We start from the raw sequence: 24321 nt of genomic DNA on the forward strand, positions 1-24321 counted from the left end.
CTAAATAAACCACATTTTGGATTAAGCACTTATGTCCTTGGATACTGGGTGCTACCTCCTTTGTATTTAAGATAGCTGGTGAGATATCTATGGAGTTTGTGTGGCACCTTATTAATAAACACAAATATCTGTTGAATGAACGATTCAGCAATGTCTCTATCTTCTCTGGGAAGCATCCAGAAACTAAGCATTTTGAATACTGGCCCAACTTGCTTTGCAGAGGCCATGCTAATCCAGCCATGGGTACAAAGCAAGCCTGAACAATTTCAACACAAACTTTCTAAAATGATTTGCTATCTCAGAACTCCAAACCTCTCTCAAAACATAGCAGACTCAAATAATACTAAATGGTACTAAAAGTGATGCGCAACAGGATCTCACGTTTATTGAGAAGTGATTAATGGTAAAAAGAAAGGCAATGCCCTTTCCTCATTGGCTGAACAAGAAACTGAAGAAACATTCACTACACGCTTTACAATATTTTTCTCTTCCAAAATGCATTTCTGAAAACGAGTTTTTACCACTGTTCTTAGCTTTGAAATCAAATTAATCCTGACTTCATCAGTATAATGTACAAGAACAGAACATTTCTTAGGACGCCTAGTACTTTACTTTGAGTAACAAAGGGTCAGAGAAAATGAACCACCCTTATAGACACAACCTTGGGTAACACTGTTAAATTCTCCTAGACAAATATTCTTCATAAAAATGTTCTTCCAGTTCGGAAGGGAAAAATCAAATTCCCACTTTCTGGGGTGGACGCCCAAAACCTTCGAAACTCAAGTGTTCTCCAAGTGCAAATGTCAAATGGGAGGAAAGGGTTTAAAAATTAGAGAAAACTGTATGCACTTACGGACTGAAAAATCCGAAAAACATAGTAAAAAGACAAACAAACAAAGCATTATGCTCTGAAATCACAACCAAAGCCAAAATAAAAGGGACATTTCTCACCTAAACTACCTAGAGGGATTTTTTGTTTAGTTTTTTTCTTTTTCTTTTTTTTTTCCATTTTCCAGTTAAGTCCTATGTCTTTTGTGAAATTCCAATACTTAAACTGCAAGTTTGCAATCGTCTCTGAAGTCAATGAAATTAAGAAAAAGTCCTAATTATCTTGAAGGTCATTTTTTTCCTCTTAGGATATGCAGATGCAACCGTTGCTGCAGTCTGTGCAGAACTGCTTTTTATTTCCCACGACCTTGACGTTCCTACAAAGGTTAAAAAAAAAAAAAGTGAAAATGGTTAGTTATTAACTTATCTGGAAATGTTTCAGCATTAAAACTTCATAGAACAATACAAATTTACTTGTGCTAGATAATATTTCTACATATTGGCTTTTACTTCTCAGATTTTAAATCAAAGTAGCAACACACATCCCAATTAATACAAAATAACTTTTGTTTGACTGAAATCCATTACATGATTAAACAGACAGTTTCCTGTAATACCTGGTTTAAGATAATGCTTAACGGAAGTAACTTCAAACATACACCAGTGTCCAGAAAAAAGGAAGCAGCATACCTGGTACCAGAACAAAATCCCCAGAATACTAGAGTCATACCAACCTACATTCAAATACCACATAGTCTACAAGGCCTTCAACATATTCATGGGCCTCAAATTCTTTTTCTGTAAAGTAAAGATAATAAGTACCTCACAGGGCTGTGAAGAATTAGTGAGTAGTTTTACAGAAAGTTCTGAGTCCTTTGTTAGGCAAGAAAACCACCTACTTCCCCTAAGGAGAGTTTAAAATCCACTTAAGAGGTAGATTTTGAAAACTGACTATATTACTGAAATCTAAATGCTCATTTTCTTAGTAAGAGCCAAGTCTGAATCTTTCACAAATTTATGCTGAACAGCCACTCATTTCACACATTACCTCACATCCAGGAATTTTTAAACGTGAATGACTCAGGCTGGGGATGTGGATTAAGTGAGCTCTGGGTTCAATCTCTAGTACCACAAAGGAGGGAGGAGGAAGAGAAAGCTTTTAAAACAAAAAGCATAACATGAACAAGAGTATACAGTCCTAAACTTACACATCTGTTCCCATTCATCTGTACTAACCATGATTCTGATGACAGAATGATTCCTACCAAAAAAACCCAGCAACTACCACTTAGGGGCTTTCCATGTCCAGGTACTGTGTACACTATTAACAATCTTCATAGTCACTGTATAAGAACTACCTTTTATTCCCCCACGCCCCGTCCCCTTTTGAATAGGGACATATCCCAGGCAGGCCTCAACCTCACAATCTTTACCTGCCTCAGCCTCCTGAGTACTGGTATTATAGGAATGTACCACCACACCCAGACGTTATTTGTTTTAGAGATAAACTAAAGTTCAGAAGTTACTTGCCCAAAGTTACTAAGCGAAGACAAAAAGAACCAAGATTCATACCAAGTATCATGTGGCTACTACATCTGTGCCCTTTAAAAATATTATCAACATTCATGTAAAAATGAACAAAATCAGGCTTTGGAATCACCAAACTACCCTATCACTAAATTAGAAAACAGTAAACAGGAAGTTACTGGAGGAAAAGGGATAAGCAGGTAGTAAGGGACAGTAAATATGATCATATAACCTTATATACATGTATGAAAAAAACAAAGTCTATTGTTTTGTGCCCTTAATACATACTTTAAAAAATCCAGGGCTAGTGGAGTGGTTCAAGTGGTAGAGCACCTACCTAGCAAGCGTGAGGCCCTGAGTTCAGACCCCAAATTACTTATCCAGGGAGCTGTTTTTGTGATGACCAGGTTCATACATCTGGATTTCAGAGAAACCCACCAACATGCCAAGATCAGGAATATTATTTTTAAAATAAATGATTTTGAGGTCAGGCACTGGTTGCTCACGCCTGAAATCCCAGCAACTCAGGCGGCAAAGATCAGGAGGATTGTGGTTTGAAGCCAGCCCGGGGAAATAGTTCTCAAGACCCTATCTCAAAAAACCCTTCACAAAAAAGGGCTGGTGGAGTGGCTCAAGGTGTAGGCCCCGAGTTCATGCCCCAGTACCGCAAAAAAATCCCAAAAAACCCCAAAAAACCTTCTGAACACTAAACATCACAAAAGCCACAAGGTGGAATGTTACTTCAAGTCTTCATGTATGGAATCTCTGGCTATAAAACATGTAACTAGTCCCTCACCCTTGGTAGATATAGTCCAAGCCCTCCCAATGGATGCCTGAAACAATAGATTGTACCAACCCTATAAAGTTTTTAGATTCTACTCATACAGACTTATGAAAAAGTTTAATCTTTAAATTAGGTACATTAAGAGATTAAAATTGAACATCAGCACTATATCATTTAAATCAGCATTACATAATATAAATTATGTAAATGTGGTCTCTGAAATTTTTTGGATTGTAGCTGACCAGAAGGCTAGCCTCAAACTCAGTCTTGAGGTACTGGGATTACAGGTGTATGCCACATACCCAGCTCTGGATCCTTCCTTATTTCTTCTACCACCCCTCTTCCACTACTTTTTAAAACAAATATGTATCTACTTACTGATTTTTGTGGTGTTGCATTTGGAGCCCAGGATTTTGTGCATACTAGTTAAGCGCTTGGTCACTAAACTATACCCGCCCCCCCAGTCCTCCCTTCACTTTTTAAAGTGGACCATAAAGCACAAGAGGCATATTCACAATTATTTATTGAATATAATTTTATTAATTTAAAAATCTGATAATCTGCATGCTGGTGGCTCATACTTGGAATCCTAGCTACTTGAGACTGGGAGGTTCAAGGTTCAAACACCAGCCCAAGCAACCCATCTCCAAAATAACCAGAGTAAAAATGGACTGGAAGCTCAAGTGGTAGCATGGCTGCTTTTCCAAGCACAACGCCCTGAGTTCAAACCCCACTCCCACCAAAAAAGAAAAAAAAAAAACTGTTGATACCATTCCACATAAATTAATATAGTTCCCAACTAATCAATCTTTAGTCTTCAATGCTATGAATTAGTTGCTAACCAAGTCTAACAGCAGAAAGACTGAGTTATGTGTAATTAGTAGCTTCATGCCTGTATACATTTCATTGAAAGAGAAATAAACCCCAAAGCCTGAAAATACTCAATGCCTGGATAAATACAAGTAATTTCTCAAATTAGAACAAAGGGCAAGATAAATTAAGATTGTGTTTTACTGTAACTAAAAATAAAACTCAAAAACACTATTTCCAAATCAAATGAAATGGTTTGCCAGACTTGACTATTCTCAGAATAATTCCTTGGCTCCACTAACAAAGAGTTACATTTGAACTGAAACTAATTTCACAACCAGTTTCCCAAAAGTTTGGAAATACTGACTTTGAGTTGTATTATAATTATAGTAGACAAATATTTTTAATAGCTGGTCAATCCCACCTCCAACCCCAGCTCAACGATACTGGACAGGTAAATCTAGAAAGAACAAAGCAATCATTAGAGTGTTTCCCAACTAAGATGAAAAATATTTTCTCCAACTCTACCTTATTTTTGGAATCCAATCCTTTTCATTAACTTCATTAATACCATCTGGTCCAAGTTACTGTTTCCTCCAAAGCCCCTAGCCTTTCCACTACTATCCATATGTTAACAAGACCACAAAATCCGTAATTCACACTTGATCAGTAATATCCACCAGATAAGATACCTAAGTCGTTTTTGTTTTTGAAGATTTTTAAGGACCCATCATATGCAATATACTTCAAGAGTCCCTTCTCACTCTTTAAATATTAATTAGCTTTAAAAAAAAAAAAAAAAAAACCCACCTTTAGGGCTGGCAGAGAGGCTCAAGTGGTAGAGCACCTGCCTAGGAAGCATGGCACCCTGAGTTCAAACTCCAGTACCACCACCAAAAAAAAAAAAAAAAAAAAAAGTGTGGCACATGCCTGTAATCCTAGCTACTCAGGAGGCAGAGATCAGGAGGATGGAGGTTTGAGGCCAGCCCAGGTAAAAAGTGAAACCTTATCTCAAAAATACCCAACACACAAAAAAAGGGCTTGGTAGAGTGGCTCAAGTGGTAGAGCACTTGCCTAATAAGCATGAAACTGAATTCAAACCCCAGTACCATCAAAAACACCTTCAGAGTCAAGTATGGTGGCTCACACCTATCAGCACTCGAAGGGCTGAGATTAAGGGACCTCAAGTTCCAGGTCAGCCTGGATTACGTAGTGAGACCCTATCACAAACATACAAAATAAGAACAAACAAAAAATAGCTTTTAAGGCACAGTTTGGGTAACTTCAAAATGGCTAGTGGCCACTAATCTTCTGGTTTAAAATTACCTAACAAAGTAATGTGCTTAAAGATACAATAAAAGGAAGGGGGTGTAGCTTAGTGGCAAAGCACATCCTTAGCATGTGCAAGGCCCAGGATTGGAGCCCCAGAACAGAAAAGAAACAATAATGTAAGCCATTAAAGGCCATTAGAAGTAGCTATACACTTGGGGCTGAGAGCATAGCTCAGATGGTAGAGTGCCTGCCTACCATCATGAGACTATGGATTTGATTCCCAGCACTGAAAAAAAAGCAGCCATACAGCTGCACACTGGTAGCTCTTATCAGTAATCCTATCTACTTGGGTGGCTAAGATTGTGAGGATCAAGGTTCAATGTCAGACTGGGCAAATAGTTTGTGAGACCACCATCTCCAAAATAACCAGAGCAAAATGGACTGGAGGTGTGGCCCAAGTGGTAGAGCACCTGCCTAGTTAAGCACAAAGCTCTGGGTTCAAACCCCAGTATTGCTCTCCCCCTACTCCAAAAAGAGTAACACCACATGGAGGCAATAAAGACATCTGCTACATTTTAATGGACAAAATGTACAGTCAACTGATTAGAGGGTCATAATCTTCTAGCTGATTTTAAAAAATGATATTCATAGCACAGCTGGGCCTGGTGGCACAGACCTGTAATCTCAGTACTTAGAAGACAGAGGAAAGAGGATCGCTATGTTCAAGGCCAGAGTGGGCTGCATAGTGAATTCTAGGCCAGTCATGGTATAGTGAGACCCTGACTCCAAAAAAAAGATTTAGAACACAATATTCAGACACATGAATTCTAGCACTGTTTCTAATGATAAAGACTAGTAGGTAACAGAGGCTAAGGCCACTTACTATGGGAAGGACATAAAAAGAACCTACTTTCAAAGAAACATTAGAAACCAAATGTGCTAGAAAAAGAGGACACTGAGGCAGAAAAATGGATATGGAGTCAGGGGGGCCATCAGGGGACATAAGACATTAATTATACACAGAGTCAAGGTCTCAAACTTTTATATGCAGATTCCAAGCTCTCTCCTCCAATCATGTTCATTGAAGTACATGAAAGAGGAAAATAATAGCAATGTAAAAAACTCCAGAAGCAGAAATTGGGAGGATCAAGGTTTGAGGCTAGCAAGGGCAAAAAGATGTAAGACCCCCATCTAATCAATAGCTGGGTGTGCTGTTTGCTTTGGCAGCACCTATACTAAAAAACTGGAACAATAGAGAGAAGATTAGCATGGCCCCGGCACAAGGAAGACACGCAGAGTGAATTGTTCCATATTAAAAAAAAAAAAAGGGCAAAAAGCTGGGTGTGGGCAGTGCACACCTGTCATCCTAGCAACATGGAAAGCATAAATAGGATTGTAGTCTAAGCTGGCCCAGGTATAAACACGAAACCCTAGCCAGGCACAGGTGGCTCATGCCTGTAATCCTAACTACTCAGGAGGAAGAGATGAAGAGGATCCCAGTTCAAAGCCAACCCGAGGCAAATAGTTCGAAAGCCCCTTTCTCAAAAAAAAAAAAAAACAAAAAAAAAACAGCCCAATGCAAAAAAGGACTGGTGGAGTGACTCAAGGTGTAGGGGGGCTGGGAACATAGCTTAAACGGTAGAGCATTTGTCTAGCAAGCACAATGCCCCGAATTCAAACCCAGTAATGCCAAACAAAATCTCCAGATAATAATTTGTACAAACTGAGAAACTTCTCTTCAATCATTTCTTTTCTTTCTAAAGAATATTTTTATTTTGGTGGTACTGGGATCTGAACTCCAGGCCTCACGCTAAACAGGTGCTCTACCTCTTGAGCATGCCTCCAGTCCTTGTTTTTGGAGATTAATTCCAGTGGCACCCACCTGTAGTCTCAGCTACTCAGCAGGCTGAGGTGGGAGGATCAAGCTAGAGTTTTTGAGGGGTAATTCAACTATGATATACTGTGAGAATTACAAAAAGACTAGTTTCAGGTATCAGCAGACAACAAAACACCATTAGCTACTTTAAGTGATAAATGTGAAGGCCTCACATGGCAAAAGAAAAGAACTTTGGAACAAAAAAAATTTCAGTCCTACTTCCTAGGTAGGGGGTCTTGAGAAAGTTATTACTTTTGGATCTAAGTTCCCTAACTGTAAAAGAAAGGTAATCTTAACTATTCTGCAGGATCACTGCAGAGATTGAAAATATACAAAAAGAGACTATTATAGAGATTATCTAGCAAATGTCTAAACTTTTGCACTTGGGTCTCATACTGTAATATCAGCACTTTAATATACACAGCCCTATTCTATTTCATGTGGTATCATATCATAAGGAATCCTTGATACCTTCTCCTTATGGCTAACTGTAATTAAATTAGTTCAAGTAGAGATTATTTATTTAGGAGGGCTGAAAAACAAAGACAATATTTAAGCTACTTTCGTTGAAACTAGAATTTTGTCCAGAAGGTGGCAGCAGTATGCTTTGAAGGAGAAAGAATTATCTGAGCTGCCACTTGTTCTTGCTTATTTGCAGACTTACAGGGTTCTATGGTAAGGAAATGGAGAAGTAGATCCTGAGTGCCCTAATTGAGGAGAGAACCTTTTTCTTCTCTACATGAAAATCCTAGAGCTACAGCAAAGTCCCTTATCACACTCTTAAACCAAGATATTCAAAGTAAATGCCGTATTCTTCCACAACCATCCCCCACTAAATAATCCAACACACACAGAAGAGATACTGAACTTGCAGAATTTTTCCTCCCTCACATTTCCCCAATTTCAAAAGATTCCCTCAACTTCCATGTATCATTTCCCCACTTTCAAAACTCACATCACCTGGGCTAGAAGTGTGACTCAAGCAGTAGAGCGGCTGTTTTGCAAGCACAAAACACTGAGCTTAAACCCTAGTACTGTCAAAATTAGTTAATTAAAATAAAATAATAAAGGAACAAACGAGGGAATCCCTGCAGGCTCTGGTTGGTCTGGATCATGATCCTCCTACACAAGCCTCCTGAAAAGCTAGGATTACAGGCCACTGCGCTTGGCCCCGATCCCCATTTTCCAAATCCTAACCCTAAACTGTTGCTCCTCCCATATTCTCAAATTATTTAAGACCTAGTCAGAAAATTATACCTATCATATTCAAATCTAACTTCCCATTCCCACTATTTTTTGGTTCACTCAGGCTCTCCTGTCTTGTTCTCCCAGACTCATTTACTCTGAGCCACCTACCCACCTCTGTTCACTTACAGGTAAGTTTCAAACAGTTGCTACCTTGAGTTTCCATGTCTCTATAAATACAAGGTATTACCTCCAAGGTTGGTGAAGTGATTAAAGATAGACTATGAAAGTTCCTAGCCAGGTGCCAAAGTCAGTATTCAGAAACTGTTTCAAACTTCCCAGAGGTCAGGCATGATGGTCCACACCTGTAATCCTAGCACTGACAAGGCTGAAGCAAGAGGATCTTGAATTTGAGGCCGCTCTGGGCTGCATAGTGTGAGTTCATGGCCAGTCTGGGGAACACAGTGCCAGAGTGTGTCTCAAAGTAAATAAATAAATAAATAAAATTATCATAAGGTAAATTCTTCTACATCACTGAAGAGATGTTGAAAAGTCAACTCCAGTACTACTTATTAGCTTTGAGACCCTGGATAAATAACCTCTGTTGGGTCTCCTTCATGTGAAATCTAAGCATGACTGTATTCAATAAGAAAGCTGCAGTTTAGTTTGTTTTTGGTTTTTTTGGAGGGGCAGGGGGAGTGGGGTTGGGTGCTGGGCTTTATGCCATGTGCTTGCTCTACCAAAGCCACACACACTTCCAGTCCCAACACAGCTAAACTTTTATGTGCACTGCGCCACACACTGTACTACCATTTGAGTGCTTATTAGTTATCCTATTTACTATGGCTCAAATGTTATCTCTAAAGCCTTCCTTAATTTCCCTAAATTTCTCTCTCCTGCAGAAAAAGAAAAATCTCTTTATTCCTTTATTATAATTCTTTTTCTATATTTTATCCATTTTTTTGTCCTCGAAACTCTCTGATCTTAAAAGTTGTTGATCTTTCCTATCTCCACAATTAAAATAAATATTTGCTGAAAGATAAAATACAAAGGGCACAATTCAAAGAGATCCAAATTTAATGTCATCTATTCTTTTCTAGATCTCTTTTAAGAAAGCTGCATAAAGGCATTTTATCCACAAAACAAGGAAGTTGAGTAACAAACAGAATTTCCTCAATCCTTTGTCAGGAAAACAAGATTATCTGCAAGACAGCAGTAGTACACATAGCTGTGGGATTTTAAGAAATGTGCAGGTTTGCTGTCCTGATTAAAACAGGATGCGCCTCACAAATAATATAGTTATTATTATGTTTCCATTAAAAACAAAAACGTAAGAGAGGTGTAGTTCAGTGGTGGAGCACTGCAAAAAAACATATAAGCCAGATATGGTGGCTTATGCTTGCAATCCCTGAATTTGAGAGGCTGAAGTTAGAAGATGTCAAGTTTGAGAGCAGTATGGGCTATTTGCTGGGCTCATGCACGTTAAAATGAATAGGATGCCTTCATACTAGTTCTAAAGAGACAACTTAAAACAGTGGTAGGGCAAAGAAATGCTAGATAGGAACCAAAATACTCCCAGTTATTTACTTCCTAAACATTTAGTAACTTAAAAAAAAGTTGGCTAAAGCTGTTTTCTTCCTCTTGCATTTTTAAAACTTGAAAACACAGCCAAGGTGGATCACTTCAAATGGTTTAGCAAATGTCCAAATTAAAAAGTTTAGAGGAGAAAGATTATTCCCAAACTCAGGAGGCTGAGGCAGAAGGATCAGAAATTTGAGACTACATAGGAAGACCAGTCTCCACAAAAAGAGAGAACTAAGATGGTTTTAAGGGGAAAACAAACAAACCTCTTTATAAGGAGAAACTCTGCACACATGAAAGACTCCAAGTTCCATCCATCACCAATACTCAAACATCCACACACACACACACACACACACACAAAAACTTGAGTTACAAAACATTTCTCCTAAACAATCACCTCCAAATTTCTTTACTAAGCAAATCTTTAGTACAGTTTAGGTGAATTTTTTCATTATTAATAACAGCAAATACATTAAAAAAAAATCACCCACATGCCTAATTTATACCAAGATTGCCTGGGAATCAACCAATCCTTTCTGTCATCCATGTCCTTTAGCCTCAAAGTAATAAATACTTAGATCAGAAATTACTGAATTTGGGGTTTTTTTTAATACTTTTTTGTGGTACTAGGGATTGAATCCAGGGCTTCCAGCATGTTAGACAAGACCTTTACCACTGAGCCACACCTCCAGGTCAGAAATTATCAAATAGAAGCAATAACCTTCCAAAAAAGACCCATTTGGTAGTATTAATTTCCGTTTTTGGTCTATACTTCAGCCTCTCCTTGACTAAGACCACTCTCCACTGTTTCTTTTGCAGTGCTGGGGATCCAACCCAGAGCCTTGCACAGTGCTAGGTAAAGTATTCTATCACTGTGCTACATTATTTCCACGTGTTAGCCATTTTAGAAAGTTTTCCCTTTTATTTAGAAAAATCTCCCTCCTTACAGCTTCTATCCATTGGCTCTCGTGCTATTTTCTGGTATGGCGAATAAACCTATTTATCACCTTAAAAAGATTTGAAAATAGCTATCATGTTCCCTTTCTAAATCATCTCTTTTAATCTAAACAACTTGTTCTTCACACCAAAAGCATATTATAAGAGATAACATATCTATGAAACACAACATAAGAAGAGGCCCTTACTCTTTGTCACTTCATTTCTAGTTTTCTGCTTTGTTTTTTTTTTTGGGGGGGGGGGTGGAGGGGTATTGGGACTTGAACTCAGGGCCTCATGCTTGTTAGGAAGGCATTCTACCATGTGAGCCACTCTACCAGCCCTTTTGTTTTTCTAACCAGTTTTGTGCTTGTCAACAGATGCCTTCTATGTCAAACTAACTACATAAACCTTTCATTCAACACCCCCTTCTCTAAATCTACCCTCCCAACTTACTTTATGGTATACCCATTCCATAATTACAACTCTTTTTCGGTGGGGTAGAATGAGGAGTACTGGAATTAGAACTCAGGGCACTATGCTTGTTAGGTGCTCTACAGTTTGAGCCACACATTCCTTTTTGCTTTATTTTTTCAATAGGGTCATGAGTTTTTGCTCAGGCTCACTGGGACCATGATCAATCCCCCCCTATTTACACTATACCACTCTCACAGTTGGGAAGACAGGTATGTGCCATGCCCAGCTTACTGGTTGACATGGGGACCTTGCTAACTTTTTGCTCAGGCTGGTTGCAAACCATGATCCTTCTTACCTTCATTCCCTTCCTCCCAAGTAGCTGGTCCCTACAATTGTTCTTGACTTTATTACAGATCACAAACTATCAAGCCTGGCTTCTTCTATACATTCCTTAAGGCTCAGCTCAGAGCTCACTTCTTCCAAAATTCTATTAGGATCAATCCACTACACCCCAAAATGGATTAGGCAATCTCCTACAAGCTTACGTATCAGCATCTTGTACATATGAGAAAAACACTGTTCTCTGCCACTAATGCAACACAGTATCATGTTCCCTGACAATACACTCTTGATTTCTCTGTAGTGTCTAGCATAAAGAGGTCAAAGAAAAGATAAACAGCTTTACCTTTATTCTTAAGTAGTTTAATAAAGTTTTGAAAACACTTCCCAAGCACTGGGAATGTGGCTTAGAATGCTTGCCTAGAATGTACAAGACCCTGGGTTTGGTTTCTAGCACCACAAAAACAAATGGGGATGGGGATGGGGACGGGGATGGGGATGGGGACGGGGATGGATGGACACACACACACAAAGACAAACAAAAACTCAAAACTATAAACCTCTCAGATGAGTATGGCCCTTGTTTTTTGGTATATAGTAAAAGAGAATGACCAGACTTAACCTTGCTAAGCAAGTTTGATCATATACCAGCTTTTCATATTTTGTTTGTTTTTGGCAGCACTGGGGTTTGAACTTTGAACTCAGGGCCTCATGCTTTGCTAGGCAGGGGCTCTTACCACTTGAGCCACTCCCACAAACCAGCTTTTGATGCCTTCCTTTTACATGAATTACTAGAGTCATTTGGATGATCTCTTACCCCTTCCCTTCCCCTTTAAAATCACAAGATCACCAAAAAAAGAATGGAAGCCAGATTGGGTATGGATTCTTTTTAATACCTCTTCTAGCATCATGTATATACCCAAATGGTAGCTATTTTCTCAAGTTATCTAGAGCTAATTTACAGCTATTGTGAGAGACTTATGTAGCTCAAAAATGCATCCCAGATCTTTGAGATATAAGTACACATGAAAGTATAAATGAATTTACATACCAGGTTTGTAACTTTGTCTCTAATAAAAATTAAAAACTGGCCTCTTCCTAAGCATACTATTATTTCTTCATGGGTTTGTATGCCTCCCTAGAAACTAATAACTGAGTTGATAAAAATGGCTACATTTTATCCAGTAACTATTTTTTTGTTCTCAACTTTAACCTACCTCTTAAAATTTGTAGTTTAGACATGCATGGTAGTACACACCTGTAATTATTCCAGCACTTGGAGGCTGAGGCAAGAGGGTCTAGAGTTTTAGGTCAGCCTACTGGGCTACATGGTGAGAGTCCATCCCCATCCTAACCTCCCAAAAAAACCCAAATTTTAAATCACTGTAACTTAACATTTGCATAGTGAATGTATTCCACTCTAACCCTTTCACTATCATTCCCATTTTATCACAATTCTGTTTATGTTGAAAAACCATATAAAACATTTGTAGCAGTTTAAATATAAAATATCCAAAATTAAAAAAAGAAAAAACATACCCAAATGGCTATGGAGTTTATCACTAGTCAGGAGGTTTTAACAGAATTATAGTCCTTAGTCCTCTCTACTAAAGTACTTCCCTTATTCTTCCCTATAAAAGGCTAGAAATATAAAACAAATTAAATTAACTATTTTATGAGCTTTCTAAAAATTCATCACTAACTATCTCTTTCAGCCAAACTTTTCCAAAGCTGAGTCAAAAATGTTCAAATGCGGTCTGAAGCCAGCCCGGGAAAATAGTTTGAGACCCTATCTTAAAAATACCCAACACAAAAAAAAAAAAGATTGCTTGCCTGGCCTGGTGACATGCACCTGTAATCACAGCACTGGGGAGGCCTGCCTGGGCTACCTAATGAGATCCTGTCTCAAAAAAAAAAAAAAAAAAAAAAAAAAAATACCCAACACAAAAAAGGGCTGGCAGAGTGGCTCAAGTCCTCTTGAGCTCAAGAGGGCCTAAGTACTGAGTTCAAACCTCAATACCACCAAAAAAAAAAAAATTCTCAACTTAACTTCTTCTAGATAGTACTTTCACACTGATTCCCTCAACAACAAAAAATTTTAGGAAAAACAAAAAAGGTCCATATGCCAATATGTGACACAGCCAAGACCTTAAAAAAACATGCCCTCAAGCCCAGCTGAAACACTAGGAAAAATGTGAATTGATATTTATGTGAAAGGATGTTTAATGTTACTTTAATTGGAAAAAGTTATTTTAAAAAGTATGAAATGTTGGGCTGGAGGTGTGGCTCAAGCACTAGTACAGGGCCCAGCAAGTGTGAAGCCAAGTTCAAATCCCAGTAGTGTAAAAAAAAAAAAAAAAAGATAAACTCTGAATTGCTGACATTCAACAATTAGAGATTGGTAAATTGACAAAATCCTATTAGGCCATGAAGAGTGATGTTACAGGACAAAGTAGGGACAACTAGGGAAAAGGTTCTAAATAAATGCAGAAAGCAGTTTACAGAACAGGATCTGTACATACAATCAAATAAACAACCCTATCAAAGATGTTATTAAAATTTACTAGAAGTACCAAGCCAAGCAGATCCAATGTTTGAAGGTTCTATGATACTGAATGAGTTCACATGACAGAGTAAGTCAGTAGTAATACTAGACAAAAATGGCTGTGGCTCTGCCAAGACACATGCCTAATCATGGAACTTTAGAACAGCTGTGACATCATATTCAAGATGAAGTTTAAGTATTTTTGTACTTACAGAGTTACTACCCCTACTTGCCATGAAGGAGTTTTTGTGAATCTTGTAAATAATACAAAGGCACACAAACACCCCACCTAAGAAAGCCTAATGCCTCGATGAGCTATGCTTCCTTTTGGAAAACTAATAGAGACTACAAGAACAGTTTACAAACAGTTATGTAAGGATGTTAAGGGTAATAGTAACCAAGAAAGGAGTAAGGCAAAACTGACTGAAATAGCAACTGGGCCTAGAACCAATCATAGCAACCTTCCTGAAACCCCAGCAACTCTTCTTACAAAGTAAACTAAAAAGTAATCTGACACAAGTATAATCAAAGCTTTTATTTCTATTTTTTATCCGATGATTTATTAGCCAGTCTGAGAACAATTAGGATATTCTTTTACCAGGAATCATTATGGAATAGTTTTGAAAAACAACCATTAGTTATCTTTTTTTTTGTTTGTTTTTTCGGGGGGGGGGGAGCTAGAAAGAGCACAGGACCTGATGCATACTAGGCAACCACATTATCACTGAGGCCTAACAATTAGGATTTTTTTTCTGGCGGTACTGGGAGGTTGGAGGGATGGTCAGGGTTTAAACTCAAGGCCTCACACTTGCTAGGCAGGCAGTCTACTACTTGAGCCACTCCACTAGCCCTTTTCTGTGTTGAGTATTTTCAAGACAGGGTCTCCTGAACTACCTGCCCTGGGGCTGGCTTCAAACCTGATCCTCCTGATATCTGCCTCCCAAGTGATTAGGATTACAGGTGAGAGCCACTGTTGCCTGGCTAAAAATATGATATTTGTAATCTTTGTGTGTGTGTGTATGTGTATATTTTTGGTGGTACTGGTATTTGAACTCAGGACTCACACTTGTTAGGCAGGTACTCTTACCACCTGTGCCACTCTACCAGCCCTTTATTGTGTTGGGTATTTTCAAGATAGCATCCAGCTTGCAACAATGATCCTCCTGATCTCTGCCTCCTGAGTAGCTAGGATTACAGGCATGAACCACCAGTGCCTAGCCACCATTAATTATCTTAACAAAGACCTTCCAACATAGGAATTTTACTCCTGTTTATATAAAGTTCAATTATAACTCACTGAATCACTCTAGTGAATTTAATCCAAATAAATCCTTGATAAAAAGGGCTGGGGGCTTAGCTCAGTGGAAGAGCACATGTGCAAGACCCTAAGTTCTATCCCTAGCACCAAAAAATAGCAAAACAGCCAGGTGTAGTGGTTCATGCTATAATTCCAGAACTTGGAAGACTGAGGCAGAAGATTAAGTTTGACACAAACCTGGACTACACAGATTAAATAGATAAATAAAAGCATAAAGTAACTACCTAAATTTGTTACCTCATTTAAATTTTTTTTTCTACTTCATTTTTAAACCCAAGTTTCTCAACTGAGTCCTAACAAAGAAGTTTACCTGGATTAGTATCAATGATGCTGTGCTCTCCTTAAAAAAATTCATCTTTGCCTTCCTGTTTTTAATCACAATATGTAAGAAATTTGCAAGATGAAGGAAAACAGACTGATGAAATAGAAACTATAACTTTTAACTTTCCAATGTTAAACCAAGCATCTAGATGTTCCTTTAAGTTCATAAAGCTGTTTAAAAGGTCATGGCTTCCTTTCCTCTTCCTCTAGAAACAGTAGCCTGGGAGGGTATTTTTAAAGCCCTTCAGATAATTAGCAAAAAAAAATCAGCAGACTATCTTTTGCTACAAGATCATGGCAGTTTTGGGGTAAGGAAAAAAACTTAAGGAGTATTAATTCATTTTCAGTAATTTGGCACTTAGTTCCCAATGCTTTTTGCATCACTGGAAAGTGTTATCTCCATCTTTTTGTGTTTGGCTGTACTGGGGTTTCAACCTCCACCAGCTATTTCAGCTCTCCATTTCTATCTGTTGCACTAAAAGGCACCATGCATCTCCAAGTAGAATCCACTGAAGAGCCTACCTACTTCCTACTGCTCAAAGGAATTAAGTTTTCATAGAGAATTACTGAATGCCTCAGATTCTCAACCACATTCAAGATTCCTAAAAATTTACGACAAATTTAAGGAAAACATATTTATATAGTTATATAAGCTTGGTATGTTTCATTTTACATTTGAACCTAACCAGCTTGGAATTCTCTCAGACATTAAGAAAAATGCTCTCTTTATACATAATCTATTTATCTATTTCCTTCCTACATTTAAGAATGTCTAAGTTAAAATAGTTTCTGCCGGGTACCGAGGGGGTGGGGGGGAGAAGGAGGGGGTGGGGGAAGGGAGGAGAAATGACCCAAACATTGTATGCACTTATGAATTAAAAAAAAAAAGTCTAAATTAAAACAACAACAAAAGTCTTAAATCCTACATAATGTATGATGTACCCTAACTAGTTTTGTTTTGTTGTTTTATTTTGAGAGGGGTCTCTCTCTCTATCCCAGGCTGGGTTCAAATTTTCAATCCTCTTGCCTCAGCCTTCCAAGTGCTGGGATTAGTGTTGTCCCACCCTGCCTAGCTCAGTTCATTGTTCCCCCCCAAAATCATTGTCCTAAGTCACGTTAATACCCCAGAGTAAGCACTATCAACTCTTTCAGGTAAATTCAACACCCCTTTAGATCCATTCTCCATCACTCTGTTCAAGATTCCTACTTGTTACAGACAAATTAGAAAAAAGTGGCTCTTTAGTAGGAATGTTAAAGGCAAGAGATTAGCCTTTTTCTGATGATCTGTTTCCAAGATTTATATAATAAGCAAACTTTTCTGTGGTTAGGGATGTGACTCAGTGGTGGAATGCATTCACAAGGCCCTGGGTTCAATACTCAGTGATTAAGCTGAGTACCACATAGAAGGAGAGTCTGAAAAACTCAACACTGCCAACTATCATAGGAAAGATAAATTTCAGAGGCTGGTTAACACACCAGTGTCTTGAAAAATAACCACAAGACTCCACCAAAGTCAAAAATTAATTTTAACAGAGAACTTTCCACATTTTTCTGTGATAATACAGCATCCATCTTTTCATACTTTAGTCTCCATCACTCTATCATTTCAATTATTTTTCACTCATTCTACTTTTTTGTATTATATAACTTTAAACTTGTATTTCTATTCTCCACTAATGTTCTCACATTTCCTTCAGTATTAAAACCAATTATGTCTTCATAAAGCTTTGACTGTTAAACGATACTGTGTTATTTATCGAGCTTCAATTAACCATTCACCATAACACCTCTCCTGTTTCTCTAGTCCCACCTTCTTCCCTAAAAGTCTTAAGAATGGTAAGCTGGTTACCTTTTTAACACTTTCTTCTTCCTCCTGGCGTTTCTCATAGTGTGAGAAGTCATCAAAAATGGAAGTGGTGTGCTTGTAGCTGGCTATGATTTTCAACACTTGCTTAGCCTTTTCCAGAGGCACCTCCTGAGTGTCCCTAGAGTTGGTCACTGGTTTATTCTCATTATTCTCTAGGCGAATGTGTCGCAGTTGGCTATTGGGAACGTCCTTCACAAAAATCCATCTGACATCAAAACGACCCTTCCATTTGTCCTGGGACCACACGCCTGCACATGTGTTGTAGTCCACAGCAGATTTCATTTCTGCAACGCCACAGAAGTGTCCACTGCCGTTGACACTGAAAAGTAAGTAAACGGGGCCTTTCCCGTTCATGGAACGGTAAGCAGCATCCAGTCTCTTGTTACCATGCTCTGTGCTGCACCAGATATTATATTTAATGGAACGGTGGATATCGTCCTCAGAGTAGCTCTTAATGATGAAAACCCGGCCATGTTTCAGATTCCAGTCAAAATCCTTAGGGTTATAGTTATTAATGGACCGCAGTTTCTCCAACACCGGGTGAGGTTCTGAAGGAGCAGATCCAGAACCAGCCTGTGACTGTCCTACTCCATTACCATCCACCCCATTATGACCGAACCCACTGCCACGGTTCCGAGGTGCTACCCAACGGGTTGGCTGAGCTGCCTGTTGCTGGACTGAGAGCTGGGCAGGCTGAGGTGGAGGTGGAGGCAATGGTTGTGTCTGCTGCCCTACTGATGTCTGAGCCACTGGTGGGCTATTGTTGGCCTGCTGACCTACAGGCTGGGGAGACCCCTGGGCTGGCTGACCTATATTCTGAACCAAAGCCTGTGAGGGGGCCTTTGCAACAGGACCCTTATTATCCCAAGTTCCAATATCCATGTTATGCTTTATTGGGGGTGGTGGAAGACTTGACCCTGCAATGCCATTCTTCGTCTTCAACTTAGGTTGCTGTTTTGCAGGCTTGCTAGCAATATCAGCCCAAGATGCTGGTTTTGGAGGAGCAATGGTAGCTGGAGGCAAACTACTGGAAGCCACGATGTTACTAGTAATGGACCCACTACCAACAGCAGAACCTACAACTTTTGGAACACTGCTTGCAACTTCTGTGCTGCCCAGCTTCAGAGCTGCCATCCCTTGGTCTATAGTATTCATGCCAGGAGCCTTATTGAGGGTCTCGTTGGCAAAAGCTGACTGTCCATCAATCATGGCTCCACCTAAGGAGCTAGGTGCATAAGCGTAATTGCTACTATATCCAGAGCTCTGAGTAGACTGTCCCTGAGAACTGTTATTTCCCCATGCTGAGAAGTCAATCCCACTGGGAAAGAAATTAAAACCATGCTGGCCAAGAAATGGAGTGCTACCTAGGGCTCCTGGTTGCCCAAACATTGCATCTGGTAAAAAGTGGGGCTCTCCATTGCTGAGCTGTCCATAAGAAGTTAGATAGGGCATGGCTGTGTCACCCCCAGTAGACCAAGCAGCTTCACCCAAAGAATAGGAAAAGCCAATGGAGGGGCTATAGTAACTGGGTAAGTAGGAGTCTGACATGGCAGTATATGCATTATTCTGTGGAAGAAAAGAAAAAGACAAATAAATCAAGAGTAACATCAGGACATTTTCTTCCCCATTAATCACACAGTTCAAGTATTTCACCCATTTCTGCCAGGTGCTGGTGGCTCACAACTGTAATCCTAGCTACTCAGGAGGCAGAGTTCAGGAGAGTAGCAGTTCAAAGCCAGCCTGGGCAAACAGTTCAAGAGACCCTATCTGAAAAAAAAAAAAAAAAGCACAAAAAAAGGGCTGGTGGAATGGCTCAAGGTGCAGGCCCTGAGTTCAAACCCCAGTACAGCACCCCCCCCAAAAAAAAAATTCTACGTAAAGAGTTGCACTGCATATTCAAATGATTTCACTATAAACTCAATGGTACTTTAGTACTATATGAAATTTTGGTATAATAATTAAGATATTTAAAATTTTAAGGTTAGGGTAATACAGTAAATATGTATCTTTGTTTTTTGGTTGGGACTTGGATTTGAACTCAGGGATTCCCATTTGCAAAGCAGGTGCTCTACCACTTGAGCCACACCTCTAGTAATGTATCTTAATTGTAATACTACAATTCAGAAAAGTGAAAATGGAGCCTTTCACCCACAGCAGGTCTTGTCCTGTAAAAATGCTGAAATGATGCTTTTATTAAAACCAATTAGCTTTGGATTTAAAATGTGAGAATTTTGGAAGATGAGTGTTCAAAAGTATCCTACCAAAACTAGACAATAGATCCAACAAGAAAAAACGCAAGAAGAACCAGAAATTTCAAGATCTAGCCCAAACGTCTGTATAGCCATTTCTCACTTGTAAACCAAAAAGCAAGGTTCACTGCATACACCTTCCAGTGTTAGCTTAGCCTGTTGGCAAGCCATCTGCGAAACATCAATATATGCCACTTTTAAATTATAACCTGGAAAAGAAATACTCATTGGCTTCCAGAGAACTTAAAATGAGGAAAGAATATTGCTACCTGTTTTGCTTCACCCAAAAAACTAATGGCTGTGGGAAAATATAATTAAATTAAAAAAAAAGAACCCTAAATAATCAGAAATATAAATTTATGTACAACTAGCCTTCACATGAGAATACAGATTATATTGTGAAATGTTTAATCATGTGTGTATTGAGCACCTTAAAAAAATAAATCCTACAGCTCACAGAGTAATCCTTTAATTGAAAAGCCAGAGATATATAAAACTGGTCTCTCAAATTAGAGTAGTGTGCCCTAACTCCAATAGTTGTGGACTTTGTTCTTAAAGTTGGGTGAGCATTAAGTACCTTAGGCCCTGTATTTGTATTACCAGGTAATACAGTCCATAGTACTGTACTCTTTAGCCACCAAAATGTATCTCTTCAATATTAAAATATTCAACTAAAAGAATTTTATTATTATAATATAGGAATATTCAGCTAATGATAAAATGGCTTTGCTTTTCTTTATCAAATTTACATTTTTCCTTCAAAACAAAAGTGAAGTCTCTCCACAAACTTTCACCTCTCAAGTTCTCAAACATAGTGCTAAAATTTTAACAAACACTATGTCTAAGAAACTCAGTTTATCATCAAGGGATTAAATTTGAAATATTTTTCCAACATAGGGTAATAAAAAAATCGATTTCAAAGTACATGAATTGGGGCTGGTGGCATAGCTCAAGTAATAAGAGCACTTCCCTAGCAAGCTCAAGACCCTGGATTCAATGCCCAATCTAGTGCCACTAAAACAACATAAAGAACACATGAATTAGCAGGTGAGCCCCTGGGTTCACCAGCAACATACATAAGATCCCTTTTTCTTTGATGGTACTGGGATTTAAATACCAAGTTTCATCCTTGCTAGGCAGGCGTTCTACCACTTGAGCCACTACACCAGCCCTGTTATTTCCCATTTTTTAATAAACAGGCTTTTAAGCTTTGATTTACAAGACAAAGAAAAACAAAATGCACTTGATATTACAGATTATGCCAAGACATAGGTGAATATCTACACTTGAACTGGCAGGTTCCCACATGCCTCAGAACTTGAAAATCTGAATTACACAATGTTTTACAAGAACTACCTAAAATTATGTTTTGCTAAATGCTCTCACTCTCCCTATTATAATGATTATGTAATAAGTAAACTACTTCAAAATCAGAAACCTATTAATACTTCATTCCTCTATTTCCCTACTTTTTCTGATTAGAGGGTTGTCTTCTGTGGAAAACTTTTTTTTATAATCACTTGCTTAAGTAGTTTCCATACTTCCAATGTAGAAAATTTCTCCAAAGATTAAGTCGTCCAAATATGGGTATATGCACTAATACATCAAGTTACTCAAGACTATCAACTGTATTTGATACAGCCTATGATCAGACTTATGCAAATGTTCCCTGAACTTCTTGATCTTTTAAGCGATCTTGAAAGAGGTATTGTCAATTGTCTTTTTCATCTATCAATCTGCAGAGGTATCTTACTAAAACTTTGTTTCTATCTTTGGGAGCTGAGATGATAACATAAAAGAATTGCTGAAGCAAACAAGTTTCAACATGAACAGGTCATATGAGAAGTATCTGAAGCCAGACGCCTGTGGCTCTCACCTGTTATCCTAGCTACTCAGGAAGCAGAGAGCTGGAAGATCACGGTTTGAAGCCAGCCTGGGCAAATAGTTGAGACCCTATGTTGGAAAAAACCTGTGGAGTGGCTCAAGGTGTAGGCCCTGAATTCTAACCCAAGCACCTCCTCCTCCCCCCACCCCAAAAAAAGAAGTATCTAAATCTACATGCAAGTAATCTTCACATTAGAAGACATACTGCAGGGGCTGATGGAGTGGCTCAAGTGGTAGATCACCCGCCTAGGAAGCATGAGGCCCTGAGTTCAAACCCCAGTGCTGCCCAAACAAAAACAAAAAGACATACTCCAAATACCTCAATCTTCTTTTCTGAGTGATGCTGGGGATTGTACTTGCAGACTGACACAATGGCCCCACAAACCCTGTATCATTGAGCTACACTCCAAGCCCCTATCCTCAATTATCCCTGGTCTGATTTTAGTTTTTGCTAAACAGTATTTTAACCTTCTTTAACTCCATATTGTAAATCCTGAAGTTCACTTCAGTGGGAAGTCAAAGGTACACTAAGTTGGCATGTATAAATGTTAAATAAAATTCAACTCAAAATACCAAATATCCAACTCCAAAATAGTTCTGATAAATTAAAAGCTCATTAATTTGTGACCAGAGGGAAGGAAGACAGCCAGTTCTGTAGCACTGAATGAAGTTCAGGAGATTTTATACAAGAAAATTTCCCATCACATTAACTCAATTTTCACAAAAGAATACATTTTCTGGGGTAAAAATTCAGAACATTTAATATTTATGCTGAGTATTCTTAAGTTTTGCACTGCTATGCTATATGTCCTAGATAAGGAACAATTCAGACGTTACTGTAGGTGTACAGTAAAATGTCATAAACACTAAGGTCTTACTGTACATTATGTTTGCTGACAATACAGAGCTAGGAATCCTAACTAACGGCCTATAACATCTGTAATAACTGTTTTTATAACACATTCATAGGTATTAAGGAGGTAACAACCCCCCCCAAAAAAAGATTTACTGATAGGTCAGAGAAAGACTAATAGTACACTACACACTTCTATCAGATAAAAATGGTCAGCTACTCACGGGCCTTGCCTGTGGACTCAAGTAAGGTTCAAAGTCATCATCATTCAGCCCATCCTTTTGATGTACAGATCCATTTTGTACTAAAGAAAAAAAAATTCAAATTAGCAACGTACCAACCCTGACATCTCCCTCCCAAGTCAAGAGAACCACCCACCTCACTTACTTCAGAGCGCCACTAAGTTAGAACCCGCAAAGGCTTAAAGATGAGAGCAAGAGTTGCTAGTGAAAATGTCTCCCTCCACGCAGCACGAAGTCGATCCAAAAAGGTCATTTTATTGCCTCCTCTGGATTTCAATTCCCTCCCGCTCCCCCTCCCCCATCACGTGTAAGTTACTTCCAGAAAGTGATCCACGAGGATCAAAAACAAAGGCCTGCTCGGAACCGACCACAGAAAACGAAAAAACCCAACGGTGAGGGTCCCCCAAGCCTTCACCAACTCCTCCTAGTGGACCGAGGAGCTGCCGGCCAGCTGCGAGCGCTCCGGGGCCAAATCCCAGGCGCGAGGCACCTGCGGCACCGCGACCCGGCGGCTTCCGAAAGGTCCTCACCCCAGGAGCGTTCCCTGAGACCGAGACCCCGCCCCCGCGGCCCGGCGCCCCCCGCTCGACCCGGATCCCCCACCCGGACCCCCGCCCGAACCTCCTTACCTTTGTTTCCTTGACCTTTCGGTCTCTGCGGGCGAAGGGGACGTCGCCAAGCAGCAGGTCGTCCGGGAAAAAACGGAAAAAAAGGGAGAGACAAGTGAACGCAGGGCCCGACTAGGGAAGAAAAGGCGCAGGCCCGAGGGGAGGCGTCAGGAATGGAGGTTTGGGGGAGGCTGAAAACGGGAGGCGGGGAAAGGAAGGAGGCCAGCGGGGCCCGGGCAGAAAAACGCGGGGGACGCGCCAGCCGCGACGCCAGAGAGCAAGCGCTTCAAGGAAGGGGAAAGGAAACGAGGAAGGAAAGCCAGGCCCGCTGCTGGGAGGAAGAGAGGGAGGGAGGGAGCGCGGCGAGGAGCGGGAGGAGTGGAGCGGCGCGGCCGGTGGGCTGCCAGGCCCGGGAAGAAGCGGGAAGAGCGGGCCCGGCGCGAGGCGCTGGGCGCGGCCGGCCGGAGAGGCCCGAAACCCGGCCCGCGAGAGCGCCGCCACGACTCGGCCCGACCGGGGGCGGCTGGGCCCGGGCCTAGTCGGGCTCCGTCTCGCCTCACACAATGGCCGAGACATGCGGGCTTGGGCCTGTACCTGCTCCAAGAGGCTGCTGGCCGACATGGCTCTCGGATCCTCAAGGGTAACGACGGCGGCGGCTTCTTCTCAGGGCGGCGACAGCGAATGAGCCCCGGCGGCGGGAGCAGGCAACGCGGCGGCGGCTTTTGTCCCTGACACTCAGGAGCCTCGGCGGACGCAGCGGAGACACAGCGCGCGGCTCAGGCTCCGGCTCCGACTAGGCGACGCTCTAGCCCGACAGCTCAACGCCCGTCTCTATGCTTTTGCGCGCGCGCCCGGCCTTCACAGCCGGAATAAGTG

At 40.1% G+C, this 24321-nt stretch overlaps 1 protein-coding gene and 1 non-coding gene across 3 annotated transcripts; one reads left to right on the plus strand and one right to left on the minus strand.

Moving 5' to 3' along the window:
- Positions 1 to 360: 360 nt before the first annotated feature.
- Ythdf2 (YTH N6-methyladenosine RNA binding protein F2) lies at positions 361 to 24321 on the minus strand. 2 transcript variants are annotated; one of them, XM_020158493.2, is made up of 5 exons: positions 24040 to 24321; positions 23467 to 23491; positions 22820 to 22899; positions 17592 to 19175; positions 361 to 1205 (listed from the first exon to the last, which is right to left on the minus strand). In XM_020158493.2, exons 1-5 carry the CDS (start codon positions 24064 to 24066, stop codon positions 1182 to 1184), a joined length of 1740 nt encoding a protein of 579 aa, XP_020014082.1. In that variant the 5' UTR covers positions 24067 to 24321; the 3' UTR covers positions 361 to 1181. The 2 variants fall into 2 exon arrangements, with proteins under 2 accessions (XP_020014082.1, XP_073936893.1); XM_074080792.1 differs by lacking the exons at positions 22820 to 22899; positions 23467 to 23491; positions 24040 to 24321 and adding an exon at positions 21735 to 21791.
- LOC141425219 (U6 spliceosomal RNA) lies at positions 6430 to 6538 on the plus strand. The gene has a single exon (XR_012450307.1). It is a non-coding gene; the product is annotated as a U6 spliceosomal RNA (small nuclear RNA).

Source organism: Castor canadensis, chromosome 7 (genome assembly GCF_047511655.1).
Source record: "Castor canadensis chromosome 7, mCasCan1.hap1v2, whole genome shotgun sequence".
In the NCBI taxonomy this organism is placed as follows: Eukaryota; Metazoa; Chordata; class Mammalia; order Rodentia; family Castoridae; genus Castor; species Castor canadensis.